Source organism: Aotus nancymaae, unplaced genomic scaffold (genome assembly GCF_030222135.1).
Source record: "Aotus nancymaae isolate 86718 unplaced genomic scaffold, 86718_ANA_hifiasm-v0.15.2.pri h1tg000046l, whole genome shotgun sequence".
Taxonomy (NCBI): domain Eukaryota; kingdom Metazoa; phylum Chordata; class Mammalia; order Primates; family Aotidae; genus Aotus; species Aotus nancymaae.
Genome location: NW_026988460.1, coordinates 30,362,945 through 30,388,183, shown reverse-complemented (window position 1 = coordinate 30,388,183; position 25,239 = coordinate 30,362,945). Strand labels below are relative to the sequence as shown.

The 25,239-nt window shown below is 35.2% G+C and overlaps 1 protein-coding gene across 5 annotated transcripts in view; it reads right to left on the bottom strand.

Moving 5' to 3' along the window:
* Positions 1-1,639: 1,639 nt before the first annotated feature.
* ZNF148 (zinc finger protein 148) overlaps positions 1,640-25,239 on the bottom strand; it is a 154,149-nt gene continuing 130,549 nt past the window's right edge. For all 5 annotated transcript variants that reach the window (XM_021673987.2, XM_012473870.2, XM_012473871.3 and 2 more), the window contains 2 exons: positions 9,458-9,576; positions 1,640-9,187 (listed from right to left, as the gene is read on the bottom strand). In XM_021673987.2, coding sequence (XP_021529662.1) covers positions 7,589-9,187; positions 9,458-9,576 — 1,718 coding nt within the window. In that variant the 3' untranslated portion in view covers positions 1,640-7,588. The remainder of the gene's footprint in view (positions 9,188-9,457; positions 9,577-25,239) is intronic.

Genomic DNA, 25,239 nt, shown 5'->3' with positions numbered 1-25,239 from the left:
CAATGTTCTCTATTTCCACTTTATTGGTCTGTATATATTTTCTATCTTCTGGAATTATATTTTCTAATCCTATCCTAAAACAGGGAATGCATGTACTTACACGTTTGAGGGATGAGATGTAAATTACTGAGCACAGCACTCAACACATCTTAACACTGTTTGCTTTAATAATCTAAAGTACAATACTGCAACCTGCAATTGATAACACTTTAAATACCTTTCACATGGTCAAATAGAGATGCTAATGGCCTCAATCATCTATTATTTGCATGGAGCACAATGCCTGTTTTTAAATAGGTGATTGGTGCTGAATGAACACAGGGTCAAAGAAGTCAGCCCCAGTTAAGATTCAAATCAACAGAAAACACAGTTCCATGGGCAAGGCATTTCTTTGGCTCCCTTCCCCACCTTGACACAGCATCGTATTTCCAGAGTTTTATTAAGAGTGGGAGAAGATGACTTTGAAAGTTCATCTGTATTAGTAGGTAAATATGCAAATGCTCAAATGTTCTCTAACAATTCAAGTCCATTTCTAAACTTGAGTTTTCCCAGTCACTTGAAAATCACTTTGAAATGCCATTCTAATTCACAGTATCACATTTTACATCCCAGCTCTTACACATACGCATATGCAGCTCTGTGAATGTGTGGGCAAAACGTTCCTTTTAATTACATTTGAAAATGACAAAAGAACGAAAATTATGAGACCCAAATTTTAGCTTTAGTTCACTTAAAACTTTTCACCTCCACTTATTCTTCATGCATCATATGAATATAATCTTATCAGGTTCACCAGAGAAGAAACAGAACAGCCAGCACTCTGAAAAAAATTTTTAAATTCAATCCAAACATATCATCAGAAAAATCCTCATGCTCACTTTGTGCATGATAAATTGTCAAGTAAGACTCAATGACAACGCATTAATTCAAGTGACTTCAATTTTATTTTTTCTTATAACCTTTAGAAGATTGGAGAAGTATCATGTAGAATGTCTCCCCACCCCTCTCCCCACCATTCCTAATCATTCAAGAAAAACTGGGATGTAGGAAATGCATTAGTAGACTATCAGTGGTATTATTATGTACAACTGGTTAAAGCACCATGCTAATAAGGCCAGGGTCCTAGAACTGATCATTGCAAGGGCCAATTAGTTTAAATTTGTTCCATGGACCCAGACTGCACTCCTAACCGCAGACAGCTTTCTTACAATGCATTCCGCTGGTCACAAGCTAGGATACCGGCAAGGTGGTATAGATGGATGAAAACAAATCTCCACTAATGAAAGAAAAAAAGAAAAGAAATCCCACGTATGCTGAGAGTGGGTTAACAAAATCTTATCTGTAAAGAAAAAACACACACACATATTTTCTTAGCCCTATGATAAACACATTTCAAGTCTAAAATATTCAATGACAGTAACATTTGACTCTTGCATTTTAGAACTGTCTAATAAATACCATTCCACATAAAACTATAGTAAAGGCCCGGATAATTGTTACCCAATTTGTGTAACTGTTAATTCCACACATTCTTTTCTCTTTACTGTTAAATCTGTCCACCATGATTTCTGCATATTTACCATTTGTTATTTGGTTCAGAATATTGTGAAAAATTCAGCTCCAAAATTATCCATGAAACTGTATTCTGTATTTTTTTTTATTTTTCAAACAGCCAGTGTCCACATTTAAAATGCAGAATTTGCAAATATTAGTTGAATAATTCAAAGTAAAGCAAAACAACTTCCTTTAGTATCACAATACATAAAATGGTTTTATAAACTCCAAATGGCAAAGATAACTATATAACAAACCTCTTATGAATAGGTCAGTTTAAAGAACATTTCTATGTTCCATGACTATGCATGAAACAAGCTTTCACTGTATAAAGCTCACCAATCCATTCATGGCATAATATAGGGTCAAGCAAGATTTTGTTTTTACAATGACAATAAAAATGTATTTAAAGAAACAAAAAAAAAAATCCTCCCAATTGTTTAAAAACAATTCTATTTGGAGACCAAAATATATTTTAAAATATACTGACTTACCAAGTTTCAACTGTCAGGCTGCTAACTACTGATGCAAAAGTCTGTATTTAAAAATATCACAAATATCTTTTTATCTAACAGTGAAAATTTCAATGTGGTAAGTTTCATTGCGAAGCAATTTTCACCTGAGTAGATTTTAAAATTTAGTGCTCCAATTTTTGGGGAGAGAGGGGAAGGAAAGACCCACTTTGTATCTGATCCCAAGTTTGCAGTTGAGTCCTTCACATTGATTTCCAGGGAGTTGAAGAAATAACCTGCTGCAACCTTCCCAAGACACAGGATATCCCCTTTCCCTCAGATATCTGCTCTGGCATTTTAGGAACTCTCAGTATCCACCAAATATTTCCATTTCGCTACCCACTCAAGCATAGCAACCCAATTCATTCAGTTCTATACAACAGTGTCTATATTATGTACATATTTAATTATCAATAGGAAATAGAAAATAAAAATTTACAGTGATTGAGAAAAAGTCAGAAAATGGGATAGGAATAGTAATACTGTATAATCAGAATATCCTATTATCTTACTAGTTTTAATGACAGGGTTTTTCCTTTATTAGTTGAAATACAAAGAAGGCATAGGGGATCCCAGGAAAATAACACTATATATCAGAAAATTCAACGTGCTCCACCATCAGGATTTCCATCACACATTTAATTTCTTCTGTACAATGTTTATAAACTTGTTTTTCTTTTAAAAATCATCAGATTTTCAGATTAAATTCAGCACTACACAGTATGCCCTTGAAGTAAAATGAGGTTACCTGCTTTATTTGGATACCAAGTTCCCTTCAGACAGCATTAAAATAAAGACAAGTAAGACTACACAGATAAAATCCAGTATAATTCAAATCCAACAATGAAAAATTTTCCCCATATTGTTGCAAAATTCTTTCTACTGAAATGCTTTGCTACAATAATAAAAAGCATACATTACATATAAAAGATACCAGTGTACTAAAAAGTGACAGAAGTGGACTAGCAAATCCTTCAAAGCACATTATATAAATGACTAGCATTTAAAAACATTTTTTCCTATAAAATGTAGGTCATATACATTTATAAATTGGCGGTTTTATTTCTAAAGCAGTGATGTGTGTTCAAATAGCTGTTCTGTACAGTAAAATATCTACTCACTTTAAACTATAATAGGTTTGTCTTTCTTTGTATTGAAGTTGAATAAATTCATCTGATCAGCTGAGAAATCAAGCTTGAAAAATAAGTATCTAAAAATCAACGTAGAAAGTTTAGAATTATTGAAATGTAGTTATGAAATATGAAGAGAACTATCTATTTCACAATGGAGCTGAAGTCACCTCAAAACTTACGGGCTTGAATCTAAAACAGAAACAAATATTAAAATCCAAAGCAAACCACAGTTAGGTAGCAGTACAGAAGCAGGAAAAAAAACCACATCCCTTCCTTCAGTGTGATGGGCACTAAGTTTTGCGGTCTTCCTCCATCTTGCAGAAGAGTGGTAAGGCCATTCAATGCTTAGTGAAAGTGAGTACAGATGAAGTCAGATTTAGCCTGTCTCCCCTGCAACTTCAATTATGCTGTGTAAACAGTGTTATGTTCCAGTAGGAGGAACAATGGAAATTGCTTATAAAAACTGATTAGAGATAATCATTGTTAAATGAAATAAGGATAATTAATAACTCTGAAATGTTTTTAGAACTTTCCTGATGCTACTTGTAAAGTTAGCACTGCTATGTATTATTGCTTACATACAGTACAACATCATATGCCTTCTAACATAAAGCAGTACTGTGATTTGTTTGTACATATTTACAGATTCTTAAAAACAAGCTGTAAAAACATTACATACTTTCAGACAATACAAATTAGCACATTGGTACTCACTTCAAAACAAATGGAATGCATAACATTAATAAACATCATAAAGGAAGACTCACATAAAAGTCCTTGATTGTCAAGACACGTTTATATATAAACTCTAACTGTGCAGAATTAAAGATTCAATCATCGGTACATCCTTATTTGATGAACCATATTTACAGCATGGTATTGCATAAAAAAATAAAATAATGTTTACAGGGTTTTACTTTTTTATCCATTGGATTAAAGAAAGCAACAAACATAACAAGAAATGTTTGTCTGCTTTAGTTTGTTTCCTACCAAAGTTTAAGTGAAAAAAGGAAACACGGTTTTTATTTGCAGAACATAGCAAAACAACTGGAAAATTATTTCCCTGAAATAAAGCATTTTGAAACGGAAAAGGTTTTAAATTAAATTGCAGACTCAAAATATTTATCACTGATTATTATAGTGCTTCTTCAAGTAAATATACTGTGAAAAAAAATGAGTTCTACTTTAAAATGTTCTAAGAAATGCAGTACTACAGTAATGCCTACTTTTAAAGTTTCCCGGCCTTTATTTTTATTTTTTTAAAAAACAGCCCTTTAAAAACCCAAATTAATCAAATGAAAGAAGTGGCAAAAGAGCTAACCTAGCTGGCACTCTGCAAGTGTCTCTCCTCTGTGGAAACGAAATCCTGCCCTGAGCACAATTCTTGACATAACTGCCTTCTGCCTCTTGAGATAAAAATGACCCGACCGATGGCTGGCACCCTTAGCCAGAGCTAAGAAGATGGATTCCTACCTTATCAAGTAGCACATTTTTGCATGTAGACCCAAAATATTTAAGATTCACTTAAATATTCAAAACAAATGAAATATGTGTGCAATAGGTTTTTAAAAAAACCCTTTAGAAGATGTTCAAGAGATTTACCTCATCTAACGTGATGTTTCCAATCTTCAAACGTGAGAGTACGTCCCAAGAGAAAAAGCACATCTCGCTCAGATTGATCAAAAGTTTAAGGGTGTACCAGCATGTTTTTGTAGAACAATGTGCTCACTTTGAGAAATGAGAAACATGAATTGCAAAAGAGTATCTCATATCCTCCATGTTTCAATCTAAAGCAGCACACAAGGCTACTTACTTTCTCCATTAATGCCCAGATAGAAATTAAATAACCTTCTGAACCAAAGTGGGGAAACCCAAAACTGTTGAGATGTTTATCATATGATGATAGAACAAGGTAACTCTGGTAGGCATCTGGAATTTCACAGTAAGAGAGTGATGACTATACATAAATGGTAAGTCAGTAAGTTATGCTGGCTGAGTATCAGTTATCTAAAAAATGCTTATAACCTGGTAGAAAAGTCTGCCATTATGTAGATTCAAAGAAATATGTTGAAAACAGGAATGCAACACCTGAAAGTCTGCTGGCATAACTACCATTTTCAAAGGACTTCCTTCCTTAGCTTACCCTAAATGCTCAGCAATAGAGTCACATTCTAAATACTGTGCTGGTGATGTTATAACAACTGAATAAACCTCTATACTGTATCAAAATTACATCAAGTTCTCAATAGTACGAAATTTTTGATCAGGCTCCAAAACACAACTCAGGAAATAAATGCCTACTCTCATCAAAAGTACTATGAGAAAAATACCAATGCCCATCTAGGGCGAGCACAGTTCCATTTTTAACATCTCACCTGAATGAAGCCTTTGTGTAATTATGTAATGCACAACACAACACATACCAATCTTGAGTCAATAATGGCAGAACTTAAATATTTACTTCAAAGAAGTCTAAAATTCTTGAAAACTTTGGCAGCAAAGAAAGCTGTCAAATGGGAAAACTAGTACTTCAAGCAAAACTTAATAACCAAACTATAGAGAAAACCACATTAAATATAATTTATATTCCTTATCATAAAACACCGATATATTCAAAATAAATGAAGGATGTTAAGGGTGGATAGTTATTTCTTCCCTTTCCTTATAATAGACTTGGGATAACAAATAAAAGAAAAAATAATTTAAATGGGTAACATTCTATATTGAAACAAAGACTGCAGATCTATAGGGCCAGTATAAGAGTCAAAATGGAAATTAACAATAGTTTCATTTTCCAAGGGTATTAACTTTAGATTTTCACTGGTGCTATAACAGTAGGTGCATTGGGACAAAGATGGCAGAAATTTAAAATGTAAAAATGAAAAACTTGGAATAGTCAGTAACTAATATAATTTCCAAAAATCAAAACTGCCCAATGTGTAACTGTAACCATCATTCTTCAGAAAACTGTGTGTGTGTGTATATATATATAAAAGCACTATTTATTGTACCATGCTGTATTATTTTAAGACAGAGTATCAAAAAAAAACATTCATGGTATAAGGATAAAGTCTGTAGTTTATTTAGAATTTGAAATGCAACAAAAATTTTCCGATCACTCATCTAGCTGAAAAAGAAACGGTAGTTACTGGAATTAGTAAACACTTTTGGTTTGTAAAGTTGTAATGAGCAGTGTTCATTAAAAAGTAACTCAAGATAAAATAAGCAATTAAAATGCCCATTTCTTTAGTTTCTCTGGATACTGTTTAATTATCCAATCTATCAAGAGTCTAGAAAGAGAAGGATTAAACCAGGTTTTACAGCTCCAAAGATATCCCAATTTCCTTTTATTGCCAAAAGTTAAAATTGTCAATTATGAGATGATTATGACACAACCATATCAAACCTAAAAATCTAAATTTTTACTTTGAGAAATCAAAAATACCAAATAGATTCTAAGTGCTCTATGTTAACTGAAGTGTATATGTAAAGTAAAATACAATTATGCTTTAAAATGTGGAATATACATTTTGTGTAAGCATTATGTTCTTGGGAATGTAATCTACAGATTTTTTTTTACTAAAACTTCAAAACCTTGATACCTGCACATGAAAAATCATAAAAAATATCTAGGTACAACTGTACAAAGAAACTGACACCAATATGCATACTTCCATAGAGAAGTGAATGCTTCAACAGTTGTGTGTTTTGGTAAAAGTTTTGAAAGTATGCATATTTTTAAAGTAATTAGGCTTTTAAATAGTGGAGTCTTAGACTATCAGATTTTTATTACTTTTTCTTTCTTCAAAAAAAACACGTCAATATAATGCAAAATGAAAATCAAGGGTATATGGCGTATCATTCTTTTTAAAAGATGGTTTCTTGGTTTCGTTTTTCCCCCTATCAGACATACTAATTTATTTAAGCCATAATCTCTTGACATTAAACTTTTAAGTTCACTCTGTAAAGTATACTCAGATTCCCTGCTGAAGTGCAATGACTATGCTGAAAAACTTAGAAACAATATGAGTAAATTTCACACAATTACTAATCTCCTAAGAATGTACAATGTTATCAATTAGGAAACAATTGTGCGAACGTCTTTTTTTTTTTTCTTTTTAACTTGGTGTGGGTGGAATAGCAAGTTTCTGATCTAAAACAAGTAATGCATTGCTTCTATAAAGGTGACAACATGTAAGGCAGTTCAAAGAATGCTGACTAACCAAACGAAATGCAGTTATTGGATTATCTTGCTATTCATATCAGCTTAACTTGTTATTACGCATTGCTCTTAAATCTGTACAGCACTCCATTTACACAGAGTAACCCCACTCTTGATTAATCTGTTCTAAAGTGCCAGTATTATTTACACTTTTTTTTTTTTTTTTTTTAGCCAAAAGTCTGGCCAGTTGTGGCATCAGGTGAAGATGTCATCCCAGCTCTATTATCATTTACATTCACCAAGGGAAATTCTGAAAATTCAGCACTTGTCCCTGGTCCCCGAAGGTTCACCTGTCCATTGGCAGTGCTAAATTGAGTAGCTATTCCAGCTCTTGATCCATGATATGGAGCACGGAAAGGCTGTTCAAAGGAGCTCATTTGGTAAGCTTGGTGGACAGGCTGGGCCTCAGCTTTCTTCTGAGAAGTCACTTGATCCAAAAAGTCCTGTGTTGATGTGGCAGAAGCATGGTTTGTCTCATCACCTGAAAAGGGAAATGAGTGCTGTGAATCACCAACTATTAGTCCAAAGTGAGACTTATCTGGAGTTGTTCTTAGTGGAGAATTCATTCCTGATCGAAAGCTATTGATGGGCATGGTGGCATAGACCTGCTTGTCTATGGAAGAGAATGCTGGCTGATTTGGGAGGGTCTGGTTATCAGTCACAAAGTTAAGGCTCGGGCTATTCAAATAGGCATCATTTTGGCTAGTTCTGTCCAAAGCCTGCTGCAGAAACTTGGAGTATTCCTGCAACATGTTGGCTTTATCTGATGAGGATGCTTGGGAGCTTGATCCAACATTCTCTGACTGGGTGACCTCTGGTACTTCTGAAGAATTTATTGATATGCTAGAAGTCACTTCAGTATCTGCAACACTGAATGATATCTCATGCTGTCCATTAGCTTTGTGGGAATAATGATCCAGCAGAGTCTGCAGTACCTCATCTGGAATAACATTTTTGTCATGATTACTCTTAATCTCCACATTCAGTGCCTGTGACTCTAATATGGATGCTGTGGTACTTTCATCAATGACACTTGCCACAGCTGCTTGTGTTACAGAAGGCTGAGAAGCTATGGTACCCACATTCAGCGCATATTCCCTGCTGTTGTTACTTGCTGCTTGAAGATAGCGCTTCTTCTTCAAAAACTGCATGGCATCATCATAATTAGTACTACTATGCACAGGTTTACTGGGCCCCTCCTGCAAAGTATCAACCTGATCAATGTCAGCATTGCCTTCTGAGTCCAGTAAAGCTTGTTTATCCACAAGTTCAAAAGCATACTTTGAAACTTTGCTCTCTTCATATGTAGATAAAGGTGAAATTGTTGGATTTTGCTCCAGTGGCTGTTTCAGACTTCTCTTACTATTAATTTTTTTGAGAACTAACTTAGGTGGGTGTATTTCTCCTGAGGCATCTTCTAAATGTGACCCCCCAACTGAAGAATGTGGCATTTCAACAGCATATTCTGCAACCATATACTCATCTTTTACTTTAGTACTTGAAGAATAAAGAGGCAAGTAATCATTTTTGTCTTTTTTCAGGTCAGATTTGTCCAAAGCACTCTCTTTGTCCATTCCAGATGATTTTTTCTCCGTTTTCTGCCTTTTCTTTTTTGGCAGGGAGTTGTCTTTTGGTGATGTAGAAAAGCCAGAATCTTCCTCAGATGTCAGAAGGCCACCTTTGATGGCACACCTATTTAGTTTTTTGTCATGATTTTCATGGCACATACGTTTATGTTTCAATACACGATCTGTTCTGGAAAAATACTGTCGAATTCAGAAGATGGTAGTGGGTTGTTTATTTGTGTTTTTGGTCAACCAAGAAAAGAAAAGAGAAACAAAACAATTAATATAAATACATATTAATGCAATAACAGACATAATTCCAAACAAATTCACTGAGCCAATTTTCTATTATAAATCTAATCAGTAAGAGAAGGCCCCTCAAATAGTTCTATGTAGTAATATTTTCTAATTTAATTTATGATTATTGTATAATTTAATTACAATAGAAAAATTTCAAGCTATCTCTCTTACCTGTAAACAGTATTCACACTGGTAAGGTTTTTCTCCACTATGAGTTCTCTTATGCCTTTCCATATGATATTTTTGTATGAATCTCATACCACATTCATCACAGCGAAATGGTTTTTCACCTAGCACATAATATAGAAAGTTTAAAACAAAACAAATATTGTAAAATAATAAATTGCTTTGCCATAATAACCTTTAAAATAAATGACTTTTGAAAGTTATAACTTCCAATTTCATTTGTCAAGTATATTTTGCCTTATAAAAATGGAAAGAATTAGCATATGTTATTGGAAAGAAAAGGATGAATACAGGCACAGTCCATTTTCCTGTCTTTTTGTTATGCGCATATGTAATATACTCTTTTCAAGGAGAATAGCAGTGCCAGGAATTTCTTGCAACATGAACAGACTAGCTGATGTTTCTAATCTTTTGTTAAATCATATAAAATGTTTTATAACAGTAAAAAACAAAAAGTTACCCATGTACAATACAACACAATTCTTGGGGACAGCTTTTTAACTCAATTTCTTTTTTAAAAACATTTGTGGTAAAATAAAATCTGAATCCTGAAAATATTTTTAAAAATCTAATTTAATAAAATACAAAAAGAACTTAGAGTCTTAAGTTTGTTTATATTTATTCTTTTCCTCAACTCAAGCCAGCACTTCCCATGTCATTTAGGGAATAAATTAAACTGAGTATTGTTAATTAGACATATAACTGCCCTCACCCCCATTTTAAAAAATCCCCTAATGACTTCTAGAATCTTCTGATCCATAGTCAGGTGCTTTATTCATTGTGTCACTGGCCCCCACAATCATTTCTAAGTTGTAAAGAACCACTACTATGAAGCTTTAAAATAGTTTTTACAGATAAAACCACAGTCTAAGTAAACAGAAGGGCATGACAAGAAGCTCCCTAGAATAACGCTTGTTGGGGAAACTACTGTTTCTACCTTTTATATATTTAACAAAATTTTTACCAAATTTTTACTACTCTACCCATAGCCCTTGTTGTAGGAGGTTAAAAGTGTAAGTCATAATACTTGTCTTCAGATTTTATAACATAACTAGGAAAACAAGATAGATACATTTTAAAAAGACAACACTATGTCTATTCTGATTTACTTTTACATCTTTATATTGCATTCTTTCTCTTCGTAACCCATTCAGACAAGCCAAAATACCTACTATCTTATGTTCTCCTACTTTTGCCATGATTCACACTGCTCCTTTGATCAGAAACGCCCACCTTTGGGTGTTTGGATACTATATTCCCTTTGAGACCGAACCCATCTCCGTTGGGATACTCTGTTCTATTTTCCCAGGTGAAAGGTATCTTTAAGTTTCCACAGAATTCCATCTGTACCTCTCCTATGGCACTCATTACTTTTAACTCAATAACCACTGAGTTGAACTTTTTCAAAATTTCAAATTACTGATTTGAAATAAGTACAATTGTTTAATTATTTCGTATATCTCTATTCTTCTACTAGATTGTATTTCTTTAGGTCCGAATCCAGGCCTAAATTATATTTACGTAGTTCAAAGTACCTTATGCAATTAAAAAAAATTTTTTTTCTTATACAGATGGAGTCTCACTATGTTGTCCAAGGCCTGTCTCACACCCCAGGCTCAAGCAATCTTCCTGCCTTAGCCTCCCAGAGTGTTGGGGTTACAGGCATGAGCCACTGAGCCTGGCCCCTTGTGAAAAAAAATTTTTTTTTTTCCCTTGTTAAAATTTTAAGTGCCAAGTAAATGGAAGAAATAGTGACCATTACAGTGGATTATTAAGGGGAAAATGTTACTATGAGCTAGTATGATTTGGAATGGTTTCTTGGAAGTGTTGAAATTTGAACTGAGTAGCAGAGAGATTAAAACCAAGGGGGAAAAAAATGTGGGGAGAAAGGGAAATAACAGTACACTAAGTGTTTAGATACTATAAGATGTGCAGGAGAAATGATGTCTAAGAGAATTTGGCAACAAGTAAATTGTTTAAAACTTTCAGGAATGAAACTCCAGTAATTACTGTAGAGTTACCAAATTTTAGGGCTGAAGGGTTTCCAGTGGCTTTTGAACTGAGCTCTTGAAAGTTCCAGAGGCCCACATGACAGCTGCTGATGTGGCAAAAGGCTCAAAGCTTACCAGCAAAAATCAGTACAGAATAGCTCACTTTTATAAACTGGGGCTCCAAGTAAGGGTTCCAAAGACCAGACACTACAAAGACAGCTTACTCCAACAAATCCAGACCAATTCACTCATTTTACAGAAGGGAAATACTGAAGGCCAGAAAAGTTAAGGCACTTGGTCAAGGGGTTAATGAATGCATTAATTAATAAAGCAATGAAAGCTGGGAGAGAAAATCACTTATTAAAAGTTTGGAAGTGAAAGAAATGAGAAGATGGAGATGGGAAATAACAGTTAAGAGGCAATCCATTTCAGAGTAAGTACTGTTTAGAACAGGGAGACTGAATTGACTGAAGGCAGAGAACTAGTGAAGAAGAGAAACTGATTATCAATACTAAATACCATTGAAATGGTGCACAATCGAACAAAATCCAGAGAAACGAAGATGGGAAGGGAAGAAGATTACAGGTAATGTTGTTAGACAGGGATAGAAAGAATACGTGCAAATTTTGAAATAGAGTGGGTAAAGCTGGGTGCAGTGGCTCATGCCTGTAATCCCAGCACTTTGGGAGGCTGTGGTGGATGGATGGCTTGAGCTCAGGAATTCAAGACCAGCCTGGGCAACATGGGGAAACCCCGTTTCTACTAAAAATACAAAATTTAGCCCGGTGTGGTGGTGTGCGCCTGTGGTTCCAGCTACTTGGGAGGCTGAGGTGGGAGGATCGTTTGAGCCTGGGAGGTGAAGGCTGCAGAGAGTCAAGTTCGAGCCACTGCACTCCAACCTGGGTGACAAAGTGAGACATCATCTCAAACAAATTACATTAAAAAAAGAATGCAGATGATAGAGCTCATTAGAGTGAGAAGTTAGTTATTTATCAAAAGTGAGAAAGAATGAAAGAGAAAAATTAGTAAACTGATTACAATTCAATTCATTCTGCATATTTGTGGACTGGAAGACTTAATATTGTTAAGATGGCAAAATTCCTCAAACTGATTTACAGATTCAAAGCAGAAATTAACAACCTATCTTAAAATTTGCATCTAAAAGAGCCAAAACTACCTTGAAAAAGAAGAACCAAGCAGGAGGACTCATATTTCCAGATTTCAAAACTTACTACAAAGCCACAATAACCAAGATAATGTGATAATAGCTTAAGGACAACATATCAAGGAATAAAATTCAGAGTACAAAAGTAAATCCTTACATTTATGGTCAACTGATTTTCTAAAAAGGTGCCAAGGCAATTGGGAAAGAATAGTCTTTTCAACAAATATGATACCCACATACAAATGAATGATATTAGACTCCCCAAACTCCCACACCTCTCACATCAGAAACAAAAGTTAACTGGATCAGAGGCCTAAATGGGAGAACTAAAACTATAAAAATATTAGAATAGAGGAATAAATCTTTGCAAACTTGGTTAGGCAATGGTTTCCTAGATAAAACCAAAAGCACAAGCAACCAAACAAAAAATAAATAAATTGGACTTAATCAAAATTAAAAACGTTCATGCTTCAAAGGTCACTAATAAAAGAAAATGAAAAGACAGGCCAGGCACTGTGGCTCACGCCTGTGATCCCAACACTTTGGGAGGCCAAGGTGGGTGAATCACTTGAGGTCAGGAGTTCAACACCAGTCTAGCCAACATGGTGAAATCCCATCTCTACTAAAAATACAAAAATTAGCCAGGTATGGTGGTGCACTCCTGTAATCCCAGCTACTCAAGAGGCTGAGGCAGGAGAATCTCTTGAACCCGGGAGGCAGGGACTACAGTGAGCCGAGATCACACCACTGCACACTAGCCTGGGCAACAGAGTGAAACTCTGTCTAAAGAAAGAAAGAAAAAATTAAAGATATTTAGGAAGTATGTCTGCTGCTGGGACTGAGGAAGAGGCTGGCACTTCCTCAAAAAGCTTAACACAATTATCACATGACCCAGTAATTCCATTCCTAGGTACATATCTAAAAGAATTGAAAACATGGACTCAAACAGATGCTTGTATGCCAACACTGATCACAGAATTATTCAAAATAGACAAAAGGCAGAAGTAACCCAAGTGTCCATTAACAGATGGATAGAAATATGTGACATACACAAAGAATGAAGTATTATTCACCTAGAAAAATGAAATTATGATACATACTACACAACATGAGTGAATCTTGAAGACACTGTGCTAAGTGTAAGAAGTCAGATACAAAAGGACAAACGTGGAATGATTCTGATTATATGAGGTATCTAGAATAGGAAAATTCAGAGTGACAGAAAGTAGAACAGTGGTTATCAGGACCGGAGAAGAGGAGAAAGGAGAGTTACTGCTTAATGGGTAGAGTTTCTATTTGGTTACACAACATTATACATATCCTTAATGCCACTGAATTGTACACATAAACATTATTAAAATGATAAACTTCATGGTATGGTTTTTAAAAAGTGAAGATATAATTCACAGAATGGAATAAAATATTTACAAATCGTGTATCAGATATGGAATGTGTACCATAATATAAAGAGAACTCTTACAACTCTTCAATGGGACACAGACAACTCATTTAAAAATAGGCAATGGATCTGAATGGGCATTTCTCCAAAGAAGATAAGCAAATAACCAATTAGTACATGAAAAGATGCTCACCATCATGATCATTAGGGAAATATAAATAAAAAACACAATGATTTCACTTTATTTTACTACTTCACACCCACAAGGATGGCTAAAATAATAATTTTAAAAAGACAATAACAAAAGCATAGATATAGAGAACTGAAACCCTCATACATGGCTGGTAAAACTGTAAAATGGTGTTAAATGCTTTGGAAAACAGTTTGGCACACCAGGAAAATGTTAACTATGACCCAGGAATTTCACTCCTAAGCACATACCCAAGAGAACTAAAAATGTAAGTTCACACAAAAACATGCACAAATATTCATAGCAGCATTATTCACAATAGTCAAAAGAGGAAACAGCCCAAATGTCCCTCCACCAATAAATGAATGAAAATGTGACATATCCATATATGGAATATTACTCAACTATAAAAATAAATAAAGTACAAGCTACAAACATGTCCCCAAATAGGCAAATCCACAGTGACAGAAAGTGATTAATGGTTACCCAGGGCTGGAAGGGAGTGGAGAATGAGGAGTGACTACTAACAGGTATGAGTTTTCTTTTGGGGGTGATAAAAATATTCTAAAAACCAAGTAGTGGTGATAGTTGTACAACTCTGTGAACATACTAAAAACTACTTAATTATACATTTTAAATGGGTGATATATGCTATCACAATTTCCTTTGCAACGATATTGTGAATTATATCTCAATAAAGTTATTTTTAAATATGCATGATGACACATTGATACTATGCAAAGTGACTGAGAAGTTGTTTTTTTCCCTCAAGGAACTCAAAATTAATTAAAAATAAAATGGAGAAAGCTGGGTGCAGTGCCTCACGTCTGTAATCCTTGCACTTTGGGAGGATGAGGCAGGCAGATCACTTGAAGCCAAGAGTTCGAGACCAGCCTGGCCAAATGGCAAAACACCCTTGACCCACCGTCTCTGAATACATACATACATAGGTAAACTGGAGAAAACCCATGTTTAAATCACTGGCTACGTTCTAATAGATGATCCAAGATTAATAGTTTATTTAAAAGCAACACTACAACATTTCCTTTAACAAAAAAAGTCAACCAGGTATGGTGCCTCATGCCACTGATCCCAGCACTTGGAGAGGGTCAGGCGGGAGGATCACTTGAGTCTAGGAGTTCAAGACTAGCATGAGTGACATAGTAGACACTGTTTCTACAAAAAAAAATTTTTTTAATTAGCAGGGTGTGGTGGCACCCAGCTACTCAGAGGTGAAGGCAGCAGGATCACTTGAGCCAGGGAGGTTGAGGCTGCAGTGAGCTGTGATTGTGCCACTGCATTCCACCCTGGGTGACAAAAGCAAGGTCCTGTCTGTAAAAACAAAACAAAACAAAACAAAACAAAACAAAACAAAACAAAACAAAACCACCACCAAAACAAAACTAGAAACATTAATGCCTTAAAAGTGATTTGTACAAATGTTCTTTTGTTGCTAAAAATAATCCTCCTTCCAACTAAATAGAACAATTATGATGGCTAACTCAGCCAAAGATTAATGCAGACACAAATTCACTTCCATGGTCATTTATTTTTTTTATATTGGTTCTCATTCTTATTCCTGTCTTTTGCTCTCCTTTAGTATATATTTCCTTCCTTTTTCACTGTACCATCTTTCTTCATATCCTTTTTCCTCCCCCCCATTTTTATACTTGTCTCCATTCCTTCCTTTTAAAACTAGCCATTCTAGAAAAACTTTCAAAATTTAAGTTTTGCCACTTAAGGATCCCTGTTTATTTATGGATTAGGGAAAGTATTTACAGAGTTCAAAAAAAAATCAAAACACTTAAAAAAAGTATATAGTAAAACGTTTTCCTATCTTTGCCCCCACATATGCAACTACGTATGTTTGTGCCAGTTTCTTTCCAGAGTTTCTTTCTTTTTTATTCTTTTTTAAAGACAAGGTCTCGCTAGATTGCCTAGGCTGGTCTTGAATTCAGGGGCTCAAGTGATATTCTCATCTTCTGAGTAGCTGGGATTATAGGTATGCACCTGGCCAGGTTTCTCAACACAAAATAAGTAAAAATGAATACACAGTCTCTTTTCTACTTTTCCCTCATTCTTTTATAAAGATAGCATATTTAATTCACTGTTCTTGTCTTTTTTTTCTTCCATTAACAATGTATCTTGGAGATCTTAGCCATAGAAAGAGAATTAGCTCATTCTTTCTGACAGCTGATGTTATTTATTTTTCACTGATGGAAAGGCATCGTACAATTTATTTAACCAATCCCCTATTATTTCCAAACATTTGCTATTATGACTTTGAAATGGATAACCCTGTAAATATATTAATTCAGATATGTACAGGTATATTTGTGGAATAAACACCCAGAAATAGAATTTCTGAACAAATAAAACATATATTTATGATTCTGAAATGTATTACCAAACTGATCTCCATAGAAGATGCTATGAATCTATACTCCCACACCAGCCATGGATGAGTTACTGTTTCCCTATAACCCACTATGTCATCAAACTTTCTGATGACTACATACCTAATAGGTGAAAAAACATTATCTCAGTAGGAGGTGGAGCCATCTTATATTTCATTTTCTGCAAACTGTCTGCTCATATCTTCCACCTATTTTTTTTTTGTAGTTGCAGGTCTTTTGTTTGATGACTTATAAGAGCTTTATTAATAAGGTTGGTCTTTGTCTATAATGAAATTCAGGATTTTTTTTCCTGCCCTTTCTCCTGCTCTTGAACGGCAAGGGTAGAGTGTTTGCTTGTAGAGGCTTTTCCTTCTTATGTAGTTAAATTTAACAATCTTTTCTTTTATGGATATTGGATTTTGAGTGTTATTTAGAAAAGACTTCTCCACTCCAATCTGCTCATATTTTCAGACACGTAAGTTTAAACTGTAAGTTTCATTTTTTATATTAAATCTCTCATATGGCTGGGTGCGGTGGCTCACACCGGTAATCCCAGCACTTTCAGAGACTGAGGAGGGTGGATCACCTGAGGTCAGGAGTTTGAAACCAGCCTGACCAACATGACAAAATCTCCAGTCTCTATTAAAAATACAAAAATTAGCCAGGCGTGGTGGCACACGCCTGTAATCCCAGCTACTTGGGAGGCTGAGGCAGGAGAATCACTTGAACCCAGCAAGGTGAAGGTCGCAGTGAGCTGAGATCACCCACTGCATTCCAACCTGGGCAAAGGAGTGAGACTCTGTCTCCAAAAGCAAAAGCAAAACAAAAAAACCTTCATATATTTGGAGTTCATCTTGAGGCAGAATGTGAGGTATCGATAAAACTTTTGTTTTTTTCAGATGGCTATCCAGTTTCCCCAACACCATTATTGAAAAGTTCAGCTTTTCTTGATCAACATTTCTTACCACTCCTTTATCATAATCATACACTAATTAAGTTCCATGGGTCTATCCCTGGACCTGCTAATCTGTTCCACTAGTGTGACTGTTCATAAGCCAGAACCAAAATGTTTCAATTCATAAGCCTTTATCATATCCCTATTGTTCGGTAAGGCTAATCTTCCTCATTGCTTTTTCTGCATTCTTCTCATTTGTCCTGCTGGACCACTTTCCAAATAAATTTCAGAATTAGCTTATTTAGAATTCGAGAGAGGGAGGAGAGTTCTCTGAAATGTTTATGTTAACATCTTCTTAAATTCATTCCTATGCATTTTGCCATTTGGTTGATATTATGAAAAGAGTGTTTTCTTCTGTTATATCTTCTATTCCGTGTGTGTGTGTGTGTGTGTGTGTGTGTGTGTGTGTCTATAAAAAGGATATGATTTTCTGCTATTTTAATGAATCTGCTTGTTTGCAGTAATTTTTCAGTTGAACCTCTTGGGTTTCCCAAGTTTATGATCATATTGCTTACAAAAAATATTTAACTTATTTTTCTTGCCTACTATTCTCAATTAAAAAGTGGTAGTGATAATGGGCTCTATATCTTATTCCTGATGGGTGTACTTCGGTGTTTCCAATTCTTTTATGAGACTCTTTCTTTTTTTTAAACTCTGTCACCCAGTCTGGAGTGGAGTGAAACAATCATAGCTCACCACAGACGTGAACTCATGGGCTCAAGAGATCCTCCCCGCTACTTTAGTCTTCCAAGTAGCTAGGACCACAGGCATGTATCACCATGCCCAGCTAATTAAAAAAAAAATTTTTTTTTTTAATAGAGACAGGGTCTTGTTATATTGTCCAGGCTGGCCTCGAACTCCTGGCCTCAAGTGATCCTCCCACCTCAGCCTCCCAAAGTATTGTGATTACAGACACGAACTACCATGCCTGGACTGTCACTTGATTCTTAAAATAAAAATATAATGACTGATACTAAATAGTCCTGAGAAAAATAAAAACACTTAAATGAAAAATTCCCTTGTGAATAAAGTCCTTTTATCATTTTTCCCCTTGAAGGCTAAAGCCTCTCTATTGGAAAAGGAAGACAAATCTATACTGCACTTGAGTAATTTGAAGATTGACACAAAAAGCTTACCTGCTTACCTGTGAAGTACCTAGAAGTTTTAGATATATTTTATATCCATGAAAGCAATAACATGGTAAGGAAAAAACAATCTCAAGGTGTCCCACAAATAGTAATTTTCCCCTATCCAAGGGCCCTAAAGTTTCTCTTCTAACAGTTATCCAGTGAGACTGTTTACCCCACTGTGATGTTTCTCCTTGGTAATTCTGACACTGCACACCATCAGCTGTTTATGGCTAAAAAAATTTACCATAATAGATGGCTGTTAGGGTAAACTATATATTGCAGAGTTATAAAGACATAATATTTATGTATAATCTAGCTCACTATTATTTGACATATTAATCTGATTTTTGGCAACTGCAAACCTTCCTCTCCCTCTTAAACCATTCCATCTAGTTGCTGCAATGACCCACCCTATCAAAATGGTTCTTGCAAACCACATTCAGGTCACCAATACAACAAAGTCTCTTCAGAAATCTTTTTTTTTTTTTTTTTTTTTTAAGATGGAGTTTCACTTTTGTCTCCCAGGCTGGAGTGCAACGGTATGATCTCGGTTCATTGCAACCTCTGCCTCCTGGGTTTAAGCGATTCTCCTGCCTCATCCTCCTGAGTAGCTAGGATTATAGGTATGCACCAGCAGGCCCAGATAAGTTTTGTATTGTTAGTAGAGACAAGGTTTCATCATGTTGGTTAGGCTGGTCTCGAACTCCTGACCTCAAGTGATCCACCCACCTCGGCCTCCCAAAGTGCTGGGATTATAGGCATGAGGCATCTCACTTGGCCCAGAAATCTTGCTAGTCCTCTCAACAGCATTCAACGAAAGTGATCCCTTTTTCTTGAAACTCACTTTTCCCTTGGCATCTACAACATCCACACTCCTTCAACCTTTCCGACTACTCCTTCTCGGTCTTTCCAGCTCACCCTCTTCCTTCCAAATGTTAAATGTTTTAGTTCTTCAAAACAAGCTTTCTGCTTATCTCATTCTATAGTTTTCTCTTTGGCATGAAGGGAAGCCCATCTATCCATAGTTTTCATTACTCTCAAATCTGAGCTCCAGAACCACATACCCAAACTGCCTATACAATATATCCACTTCTGTAACACTTAAGGATCTCAAATACATCATATCCCACAATAAACTTAGGAACTTGGACATGGTTTGGTTCTGTTCCCCATCCAAATTTTATCTCAAATTGTAATCCCCATAATCCCCATGTGTCGAGGAAGGGACCAGGTGAGAGGTGATTGGATCATGGGGGCATTTTCCCTCATGCCATTCTCCTGATAGTGAGTTCTCACGAGAATTGATGGCTTTCCAGGGCATTTTTCCCTGCTCTTGCTCGCTTTCTCTCACCTGCCATGTAAGACTTGCCTCTTCCCCTTCCTCCATGATTGCAAGTTTCCTGAGGCCTCCCAAGCCATATGGAACTGTGAGTCAATTAATCCTCTTTTCTTTATAAATTACCAGTCTTGGGTATGTCCTTATAGCAATGTGAGAATGAACTAATACAATCTTCAACTTGTAGCTTATGTCATAAATGGCACTCCTCTTCACCCTAAACTGTGTGAGGACTGTACAACTTTTTGTTTATCCTCTCTCCATATTCAAACTGACAGTCCCTACTGATTCTGCCTACTAAATACCTAGCACATCTGTTCCTTTCTCTCTACTTCCCACTGTCATCACCCAGCAGTCAAGATGCCATCATCCTGTGGTCTGGTCTATTACATAATATCCCCCTAACGAGTAGTCTCTCTGGGATCTATCACCTTCTTCTAACTCTACATTACAGCTAGACTCTATTATTTAAGTAAATCTGATTGTGTTTAAAGCATATTGATAGCCTTCTGCTGTTTTAGGAATGAAAGTTAAAGCAGGGTCCTCTATTCATCTGGCCTCTACCTTTCTAGTGTCTGACCTTTCTTCACAATTCCCTGCTCTGCTTTCTGAGCTCTAACCAAAGTGGCTTTCTTTTGATTCCTAAACTGCCATGCTTTTTTCTTACCTCTATAATCATTTTCTGCTAAAATTTTTCTATAAAATGTATCCAAATCAATTCTTTGTTATGACAGCAAATGTAAAGCATTTAATACTCAAAAAATAGTACTCGTTGTATTAATCAGAATGTATGTGGAAATTGTTTTAATAATGAAGAGTCTTCATAAAATCTGGGTCAAAAATACTGATGATGAGACTATGACAAAGTTCACATTGCACAGTAATACATACTTGACAACACAAGGAAATATCCATATTTAATAAGTCATTACAAAGGGTAGACAATAAAATTTACAAGCATCATAAATATTATACTAACCAAAAAAGATCATGTACTATTATGTGATACAATATAAAATAGTACTTAAGAGTACAGGTTCTATAGCTAGATGAGAGGGGGTTTTAATGCTGGTCTCAGCATTTCTTACTGTGAGAAAATAAGCATGTCTTTAAACTTCTAGGACTTTATATTCTCATCTGCAAAATTGAAATTATTAATAGAATATACCTCAGAGCCAAATGTTAAATGAATTAACTAATGTGAAGTAGTAATTTAAGAATGAAGGCTAGCGCAGTAGTATAACAGCTCAAAAAAGGTTAGTTATTAAGAATGGTAATGAGGAGGTTGATAACAAATGATTACTATCATACTTACATATTGATTATAATTATAATCCAGTGTCTGGGCTATATATTCTAAATGAAAATACCCTTAAGCTGAACAATCAACTTGAGAAAGGGTAAAACAACAACAATTACTAAAATAAATTCATGGACTAATAACCACATACACAATAATTTTGCTTAAAACCTTAGAGAATATCAGAATATCTTTGGCATACAGTCCTTCCAGGAGGTTAGAAAGATCATCTACCAGGCTAAGTGGAACCCATACACTATGCAGGAAATTACATCTTATATGAAATCATCTGAGACTAAATTACAACCAATGAAGTAGAATAGAACAACTGAGAAGCTGCCACACTAACACAAAGATATGTCAATGTCAGTTAAATCAAACTGGAAACAAACAAACAAACAAACAAACAAACAAACAAACAAAAACTCCTCAAAAGCATTAAGGTAACTAATGAAAGAAGTAATTTTTTTCTGGGTAGCAAACTTTTAAAATAACACCTTTCTAGTATAGATTTTTTTTTTCCCCTAGAATGGAGGGCTGTGAGAAACTTCAATTTCTGCATTTCAAACTTAAGAAACGTTGGCAATGTTTGCTCATCTTATAAAATAAGAGATTAGGGTCACTACCTCCTCCCTCCCCTGAAAGAAAGTAAAAAAAGTTTTCTTTTTTCTGGGTTTTCTTTTGCAGAGCTATGAAATTATACATTTATACACACTGTAATATTTAAAGTAGTCTATTTCTCAAGTTCCTTAGGATCAAACAGCAAATGAGAGGAGGAAAACTTTTTTTTTTTTTTTTGAGACAGAATGTCACTCTGTCACCCAGGCTAGAGTGCAATGGCGCAATCTCAGCTCACCACAACCTCTGCTTCCTGGGTTCAAGCAGTTCTCATGCCTCAGCCTCCCAAGTAGCTGGTATTACAGGCACGCACCACTAGGCCAGGCTATTATTATTATTATTATTTGTATTTTTAGTGGAGACAGGGTTTCACCATGTTTTCCAGGCTGGTCTCAAACTCCTGACCTCATGTGATCCACCTGTCTCGGCCTCCCAAAGCGGTGGGATTACAGCTGTGAGCCACCATGACCAGCTGAGGGAAACTGTTTTGTGGCTTCCATAGATTAGGTCTTAAGCTTCCACTTTATGAGGCAGCCATCAGTGAAAACTGATCAATTAACTTCAGTAAGAGCAACATCCTAAGGAAGTCCTATGAACAACTTAAAGATGTGACAGTTGAACTAGGAGACATACATGAAAAATACAAAACAAAACAAATACTGTCCTAATTCCAAAATAAGCTGAACACCATACATTTATGACCACTTCCACATCTCATTTTTCTATCAGCCAGTTATACAATCAGTACACAACTGGTACTAGAATCAAAACATATTAACACTAAATAACTGATGTTCCAGTGATGTCACCTAAGTAGTACAAAACCTAAATTAAAGCAATAGTTATTGCAAACACTATCTAAATATGACATATATAAAATTAGTAAAATGTCTGGGTATGTAGGTACCAGTGAATTCCTACCAAAAACAAATGAGTTAGAATCCCAAAATGTACAACAGATTTTAAAAAACGATGTTTAGTAAAAAGTATCCTGACTTCTAACATTTTAAATTAGTCATGTCTATTTCTGAACTTGATGTAAGTCCCCCAAGGTCCAGCTACCTCTTGAAAACAAGTGCCCTATAATAAGAGCTCAACAGTTAAGGCTACCTTAAGCCCATACACTGGGCTTATCAAGTCAGATAACTCTATATTGATCCCCTTAAAACAAAGAAACACTGTCATTAGCTTACTCTTCACATAAAACTGTAAAAATGCACATCAGCCTACTTCCCTTAAAAAAAATAAACTAGGATATAAAAGATGAAGAACGATTCTCTCAGAAAGCATACTTTTTCATGACTAAAATCATTTTCCTAATCAGGGTCCTTTGGCTTTTTGCCCACCCATACAATGTCACTATTATTCTGTCACAATAAAATGATTTTTTTAATACTACCTGCAACTTACACTTTAATTTCATGTACACTGTACTTCAGAAACATGGTTTAAGTGCTCAAATTTGAGCACAGAGCATTAACACCACTTTTATGCAAAGAATCAGAGAATCAGACAGAATTAGTGACAAATTCAGCAGCTATCTTTTCTGGAGTTGGCTGTCAATTAAATATCTAAAGAGAATAAACAAGCACTACAGGTTCCAGGAACACGAAGTGTTCTGCTACAAGTGCTCTATTTCTTAAAGTATCATCTTAAAAACGCAGGTGTAATTTGCATTTCAATCTAGAATACCTGTCTTATTTCTGTCTTTAAAGCTTAAAATCTTATTGATTTTAAAGCACAACTCTATTCTTTTACATCATACACAAAAATCAACTCAAAAAAGTAAGACCTGAAACAGTAAATATCCTTGAAGAAAGCATAGGAGGAAAGCTCCTTGATGTGGGTCTCGGTAATGATTTTTTTAGATATGATAACAAAACCATAAGCAAATAAAGCAAAAATAAATGAGTAGGACTACATCAAATTAAAAAGTTTCAATATGCTCAACAAAATGAAAAGATAACCACGGAATGGGAAAAAAATGTTTCCAAGCCATATATCCATCAAGAAGCTAATATCCAAAATGTGTACAAAACTCATACAACTCAATAGCAATAAACCCATAAATAGCCTAATTTAAAATGGGCAAAGGACCTGAATATACATTTTTCCAAAGAAGATACATATTTTTCCAACAGGCATATAAAAATGTATTCAACATCACAAATTATCAGGGAAATGCAAGTCAAAAGCATGAGATGTCATCTAACACCTGTTAGGATGGCTTTTATCAAAAAATCAAATGATAACAAGTGTTGGTGAAGATGTGAAGAAAAGAAACCACTGCACACTGTTGCTGGGACTGTAAACTGGTAGAGCCATTAGAGAAAACAATACAGTTTCCTCATTAAAAAAATAAAAAACTAAAAATAGAACATATGAGCCAATAATTTCATTTCTGGGTATATATCCAAAGGAACTGAAATCACTGTCTTGAAGAGGTATCTGAACTCCCAAGTTCAGATATCACTGCAGCATTATTCACAATAGCCAAGGTACAGAAATAACCCAAGTGTCTGTCAATGGATGCATGGATAAAGAAAATGTGTGTGTGTGTGTGTGTGTGTGTGTGTGTACATAATATTAGCTTAAAAAAGGAAAGCCTGTTATTTGTGACAATGTGGATGAATCTGGAGGACATCATATTTGTTGAAATAAGCCAGACACAGAGAGACAAACATTTGTGATCCTACTTATAGAAAGAGACAGAACTCAAAAAACAGAGAGTAGAATAGCAGTCACCAGGAGTTAGGGTAAGGGGAAATGGGAGGATTTTGGTTAAACGTTACAAACTTTCAGTTGTAAGATATATAGCATGGGGCCTATAGTTAATAATTCGTACACATGGAACTGCTGAGAGTAAATCTTAAGTGTTCTTACCACACACACAAAAGATCGTTATGAGAAGTGATGGTTATGTTAATTAGATTGTGGTAATCACTTCACAATGTATACATACATCAAAACATGTTGGATATCTTAAATATATATAATTTCTATTTGTCAATTATACCTTGCTGAGGCTAGGGAGAGGAAGAAATTATCCTCACCAGGTGAAGAAAGTTTTGCCCAAGGTCATGATGCTAATAAACCAAGCCTGGGAATGAACCCTGGCTGGCTGCCTTTTATCTCCAGAAAAGCTGCTTCAGTGCCTTATTCATCTGAGATAGCTTATCTCAGAGCAGCCCTGAGTGTAGACCTCTGATTACATGTACACTGTTCTTTTAAATAATCTGTAACTTACTTGTAAGAAACTGATGCTCAAAATTTTCTATAATTTAAAA